The sequence below is a fragment of the Stegastes partitus genome, unplaced genomic scaffold (assembly GCF_000690725.1).
Source record: "Stegastes partitus isolate 25-593 unplaced genomic scaffold, Stegastes_partitus-1.0.2 Scaffold564, whole genome shotgun sequence".
NCBI classification, from domain to species: domain Eukaryota; kingdom Metazoa; phylum Chordata; class Actinopteri; family Pomacentridae; genus Stegastes; species Stegastes partitus.
The window spans coordinates 113,513-120,354 of NW_007578295.1; the positions used below are offsets into that span (position 1 = coordinate 113,513).

Sequence of the window (6,842 nt, forward strand, 5' to 3'; positions counted from 1 at the left end):
GCTGAAGATTCTCCTACAAATAAGGGTCATGCTGTTCTAACTTTAGGCCCGCTAAGCCTTGCTCACACTACAGAATGGATGCACACGACTGTAGGTCTGTAGCGTCTCATGCGTCTTTACATCGTACAAATCAAGGGTTTGCATTCCACCCAGGATAGAAAACATCATGACAGCACAAAGAAGAGATCTGTATTTGATCTGAATTTGGCTAAACAACATGAAAAAGATTTTTTTTAAAACACAGAAGAGCATATGCCCACCTAACAATGATATGACACAAACTTGCTGCACATGGACATCCACACAGCGGTCCAACGTGAACCCACACAGACCACAGGTACCCTCTCGATTGGGGCAGATGTGAAAACCACAAAATACCCAAAACTTGTAGATTTATTGCTCATGGACACTATGTTTACATGCTGCCCTGCTGGAACTGATTCTTGAAAATCTTAAACATTTGTATGAGTTGTTTGTCCTCTTGTCGGTCACACTGTAGGCACTTAGAAGGTAAAGGAGATGTCACCATGCTGGACATGAACCAAACACCCCTCAGTAAACATTTATACACAAGTACCAGTTATTCAGCAGAAGAATAACTGTCACAGATTGATTCGAATATTTGGACAAGACTAGGTAGTGGAGTATATTTTGCACAAGACTATTGAATAAATAATATGACAATACCAATCCTGAATAGTTATAGCAACCTTAGCAAGACAGACTTTCATTACACCGACAATACAGTAAAAAACTGTCATGTATTTTTAGCATCGAGGTTCCCACCACATCTGTCCTTGACAATCCACCGTTACAGTGGCGGACTTGTTGAATTCCAGTGTTTATGAGGTAAAGTATGGTCTGCCGGACACCCTCATCACCCTGTAGGTGTTGAGTCCTGGGGAGTCAAACCCCGGCGACACACCTTTTTTGTTGAACACGTAAAAGTTGAAGAGCTGTCTGTCCTGCGCCTCCAGGGAGACCGAGGCGCTGTTAACTTTCATCTTGCAAGGGTACGGGCTCTCAAACACCACCCTGAACACCCTGTCCTGCAGGTAATCCAGCCTGATAGTTCGGTACTTGGATGGCACATTTGAGTCCACCTGTGGTCCAAATTGCTGCATGACAAGCACCTTGTCTGAATCCACCTTAATCTCATAGAAAGTCATGTTCCTGTAAGTGAAAAAGCCGATATATGGAGCTGGGTCAGGTGGCGGTCTGAGAATTCGTCGAGCGTTCCTGAAAGCATTCTCCACGGCGGGGATGAGATAGCTGTACGCCTGGCTCACCAGGTCCCTGTCGGCAGGACGGACCCCGGCCATCAGGATCACTAGACCCAGCTTCAGACGCGGCACCAGGGAGAGGGTGGCTGCGAATCCATCCAGGTCACCGTCCTTCCTCACCACATCGTAGCCAAACTGCTCATTGATCTCCCACGGCGTGCCAGTGGAGTTGGCAAAGTAGCCGCTGTGACATCGGATGACCGGCGTCAGCATGGTGTTCAGCGTGTCCTGGCGGAGCAGCGTTCCTCTGTACGCACCCAGAAGAGCCATCATAAGCTTGGCCATGTCAGCTGCTGTAGAATACATCTGACCCGCAGGCCGGTACCAGCCGAGGTTGTACAGGGGAGCGGGCTGGCCGTTGCTGTACACACCGACAGCCATCTGCTTCTGAATGGCCGAAGTCAGGTTAAAACCAGTGTCCTCCATGTTGAGGCGCTTCAGAACGTTGTCTGAAACCCAACTCTCAAAGTCTGAGCCAGTCACCTTTTGGGCCAAGATGTTGGCCAATAAGGAGAAAGCAACATTGCTGTAGTGGCATCTGATGGAGAACAAAAAGTCATGTTAGCGGTGTTTCTGTCTGCTTGGACACAAAGTACCTGCAGATGCTTACTCTATGCCCACTTGCTCTTTCCTTTCACACCACAGAAATAATCTTATGTCATCAAAATCAGAGCAGAACAGGAACCAGAGTCTTACTTTGTGCCTGGATCTGCCACAAGAACATCATCCTGTAACAAATTAAGGGCTGCCTCCGTGTCTCCGCTCCAAAGGAGATTAGTTGACCTTAATCTTCTGGGCAACCCTGTAAAAATATTAAACCTTAGTGAGTAAAACTGGTGGGTAAATCTGTTGAGCAGAATAGCTCTCAGTGCTGTGTGTTCATCAGGCCAGAGCTAAACATCTTTCACTATCCCAACCAAATGTATGCTCAGGGTCAGACTGACCAGGCAGTCGGTTGTAGGAACTCTGGCGATCATCTGATTTATCATACTTCAGTAGCATGTTAGCAACTGTTAGCATTCAACATCTCTAACAGTGCGCGGTGAGAAGCGTCATCCCCTGTTATTCCTGGTCCAGCAGCTTGTGTTCTGCTTTGAGTCTGTGTCCTGAAACTGAGTGCAGACAGACACCCAGCTGGGCTTCCTCCTCTGCTAATCCCACTTTGTAATTCTGAGTGCAAAGAGCTGATTAGCTCTATCTCTGGACACAGCTCAGTGTAATTATAGCTCCTGTTTCTATTTGCCTAAGCCAGAGTTAACTAAGGTAGAGACACATGATGAGCAGGAATCACATGGTGTCATGGATGACTGCAGACCTACATGTTGAGCTGTGTGTGTTCTGAGCTGCTCTGATGTAATGGGATGATGGGAACTGTTGCTGCTTCACAAACAGCAAGCGACGTCCACCGGTGTCTTCTTCTCCCATAGATGTGAATCAGGAGGTGCTCCTCGTTATTTAACAGGGATTTAATCAGTTGTTTTATCAACTGCAGGCCAAATTTACATCCTGGGTTACTTTTCTTGTTGGTTAATTCCACCTCAGTTCACCAAATAATAATAACAAAAGCTTTTGTGTCAGATTTTCTTTCTGTGCATGCATACGTTAGTGAAACGTTTGCTCACAGGTGTTGTAACGTTCTGAGATTTCTGCAGAGTTTTCTTTGAGTCAATCTGTGGAGCAACGTCTGAAGTGCCAGCTGGAGGAATAGTGCAGCTAATCTTACAGCTTATTGATATGCATGCGTGGTCTTCAATGGTACAACCATACTTTGATATACTAACACAAACCAGTTATATGACTGTCACCCCTCTCATATTCCTCCAACCATACAACCGCTATTTTTTAAGAGGCAGATTTGTTTTCTGTTAATTGCAAAACGTGCCAGTCAGAGGCAGGATTCATGAGAAAAAATGTTGTTTTTACATTTTGTTTTGCATTTATGGCCGATATTTGAACATGCAATGAGCAGGTATGATGGTGAAACCACTCCAGTAGTGAGTTATAGAACATTAGTGCTTCAAATAGTTTTCTGATAAGTGGTACCATAACAATGCAAACCACAGCAAGAAAACGATGCAGAAATCAAGATGGTCCCGCCCGTCTGTAGGGATTTCTAAATCAGTTCTAACGTTACCTTTAACCACAGATTTCCCACATGGTCAACTCAATCAGTATTCACCACTTTAAAAAAAACACCTAAAAACTGAAGTCAGTCGAAGCGTGGGACATCTGGTGAGTTGATGGTTCACTCAGTGTCTGTCCTGCCAGCATGAGTGTGAGCTGCTAGATAAGCAGTAAACAGAGTTTTCCATGACTATGAAAGAAATCTAAACATTTTTTGTTATCAGAGTTATCTCCGTTATTTGACTTGACCTGCTGTGTCCATCTCACTCGAGCTCGACATTTTTGATCACTGAACAAATGAGGTGACTTTTCAGAGCTCTGTAATCTACAGTCTGCACAGCTGTCTGCCGTGTGCTGCTGTATGTGAATCTAATATGGCTCGTATGTGGTTAAAGCAGGCTCTGGGGTTACCGGACAGCTGGCTGGCCATCCTGCGCAGGGTGATGGCAGGTGAGAGGCTGCTGAGCGTCCTGGATGATGAGGATCCTGACCCCCCACTTTTCCCCAGTGGGTTCTTGATGGTGAAGTTTTCTGCGTACTTCTCCAGAGGATCGTCCAGAGAGTCCACCAGGCCGTCCTCCCACAGCTTGTACAGCATCAGTGTGGGGAAGATCTTAGACAGGCTCGCAATTCTGCAATCACCATGATTAAAATGTGTTAGTTAATTAAATAAATGTATCCTGGTTTAATAATACGGAACATTTCCAGTAGATTTAAACACTTAATATAGTGAGTGGTTGGGTCTCATCGATCACAGGGCCTATATGAGATGTAGTTAATCCCAACATTTACCCCAATTCTAACTCTAAGCTTCAGATCAAACACAGTAAAACAATTAGATTAGATTGCTAGCTACATCACGCGTGGTAATGACTATTGTTCAGTCAGAGCTGCTCGTATTATGGACTGTCTGAGCAGCTTTTAAGGCAGATAAAATTAATAGCTATTTGGCATTTAGACAAATCACCACTTCCTCTTTGTCATGCCATTGTGTGCTAACCTCTTGCCCACCCTGTATCTCACCGGTACACTGTGTACTCGTTGGGTGCAGATGACGACGGGTCACTTGTGTTTTTCTTGCCAAAGTTTCCGTTCCACAGAACAGAGTCATTCAAAACCACGATGGCTGATATTGCTGGAAGCTTGGTGGTATGAATGCTCGTCCTCAGGAGTAAGTCCGTCTGTCAGGAGAAACGTCATCAGGACCACGTGTAACCTCAAAACATTTCACCATGAATATGATGTGCACAGGTTCACCTTTTCTAAGGCCACCCTCAGGGATGTGATGGGATGTTCCAGGGGCACAGGCTCGGGGAAGCGAGGGCACATCTCCTCTGCTTTCACTTGTTTAAGAAGCACTTCTGTGGAAAAGGAGGAAAGGCAGCGCCATCATATATAAGACTGGAGACACAGCCTATCAGGCAGGATAAGCATCCCACATATACAGGCCTAACATTGTCCCAGCAGCTCCCCGGTGTGACTGTGGACGGCCTTTAAAGCTCATACAGCGGGGATTGCATTAATGGTTGGTGGATGACGCCCAGCTAACTCTGCTAGACCTGCTATTGTAATCAGACATGCATATATGATATCACACCATAGATAGCTGTTCACCAGTCGTAAGGATGACGGTTGGAACAGACGGGACTCTGAAGCCCAAGCTGCTCCTGATGACAGGTGAGCACACTGCATTGCCACTGATGTGAGTGTGAATTTGTGAATGAGAAACACACTGTTCAACACGTTGTAGAATCTAGCTTAGCTCGCGATATCAGCGCAAACCATTTACAGTTACTTCATTACACTAAATGATCTAAAACAGTCTCACAGGAGGACAGCATCGTACAGATTCTCATCGACCTGCACTGAAGGGAGGCCTGTGCTTCAGTTTACAGCAGCAGAGGTGGTAAATAGTAGGAAATACATCCACAATATCACAAAACAACCCTGTAGTGCAGTTCATAATTTAGTGATTTGTAAATGTGTGTATTTCCCTTCATTGTCCCTGCAGGCGGCGTTTATCATGTGACTTAGTGACTTTGTCAGACAGCACACAGCTTGTCTGAACCACATCTGGATTTCTGTCACACACAAAGCATGTGAAGGGAGCGCCTGCTGTGATTTTATCAGAAAACCCAGGACTGCTCGGCTGCACTCCCTCCTCCTGCTGTCCCTCAGCAGGAGTTAAAGGCTGCTCTAACGGCGCTGCTAATCCCGCTGCTACTATTCCCAGCTTTGTGTAATCCTGCTGTGGCTCCTGCAAACGAGCAATTACACCAAAGAGGCTAAGGAAGGCTCAGGTCCAAAAGTAGTTGTAGGTTACAAGGAACCACACGTCTTCTAAAGTCTGTCTGTGAGTGAAAGTCTGTGTTGGTGAAAGAACTTTACCAGCCTTCAGCTTTGGCATCCTGTACTGCCAAATGAAGCAGCAGGTCATGACCACAGAGAGCAGAAAGAAGACCACCATGCCCAGCATGGTCCACTTCACCTTCATCTTGCTTACTGCAAACAAAGTCTAGAAAACAGGATAACAAGAGTAAAATTCCTTGAAGAACAAGTGCACCCAACAGGAAGCACAAACCTGCCGGCCTGCTCTTCATGACATGTGACCTTTTGTCAGACTGATGCTAAGAAATTCATGAACATTATTTTTACAAACAGCAGCTCCATGGCACATCGGTGACTTACCAAAGGAGTGAAAACAAGCCTCTCAGATGTCACTCATCATCTTTGTGGTGTTCTTCATCTTCCCACAGCAAAAATCCACAGTTTCATTTTGTCTGAGGTCCACAGGGGAGAAGCCAGGACTGATGGACTCAGCGCTCCTGCTTCTGAGCATTCACTGGCCACAGACTACTACCTACAAGCACTTAATCCTGACGGTGATCCCTGGCTCCAGATGAGAGGCTGACTCTAGTCCGCCGTGACATCATAATCTGCTACACGGCCAAATGTAAGGAGGGCTGTGGAATGGAAACCTGCTGAACACTCATCCTCAGCAATCAAATCATCTCACATCCTCTGGGGTTAATTCCACACATGACTGTCGGATGCTCTTCATGACCAGATCAGAAGGAGGGGGATGGTTCAGTATCACCAGGAAATAAATGAAGATTTTCCAGTTATGAATGAGCAGCTTGCATGGCTGCACTGAGAGCAAGGAGCCACGTTTTCATCTAAAGGAAAGGCAGTGAGAGAGGTTCATAACCTCATCCTTTCAGAGCAGTTTTCTAATCAACACCTTGACACCACGACACTGGTGCCTCCAAGTGATGTGTTTGTGTGTCAGCCACTAGAGGGAGCTGTAGGCTTTTTACATGATGCTATCTATCTATCTATCTATCTATCTATCCATCTATCTATCTATCCATCTATCTATCTATCTATCTATCTATCTATCTATCTATCTATCTATCTATCTATCTATCTATCTAT

General features: G+C 45.6%; 1 protein-coding gene across 1 annotated transcript; it reads right to left on the reverse strand.

Moving 5' to 3' along the window:
* Window positions 1-842: 842 nt before the first annotated feature.
* LOC103362248 (putative beta-lactamase-like 1) lies at window positions 843-5,901 on the reverse strand. Its single transcript, XM_008288549.1, has 6 exons — window positions 5,796-5,901; window positions 4,665-4,768; window positions 4,431-4,588; window positions 3,819-4,039; window positions 1,980-2,085; window positions 843-1,821 (listed from the first exon to the last, which is right to left on the reverse strand). The coding sequence occupies exons 1-6, from the start codon at window positions 5,899-5,901 to the stop codon at window positions 843-845; spliced, it is 1,674 nt and encodes a 557-aa protein (XP_008286771.1).
* Window positions 5,902-6,842: the final 941 nt, after the last annotated feature.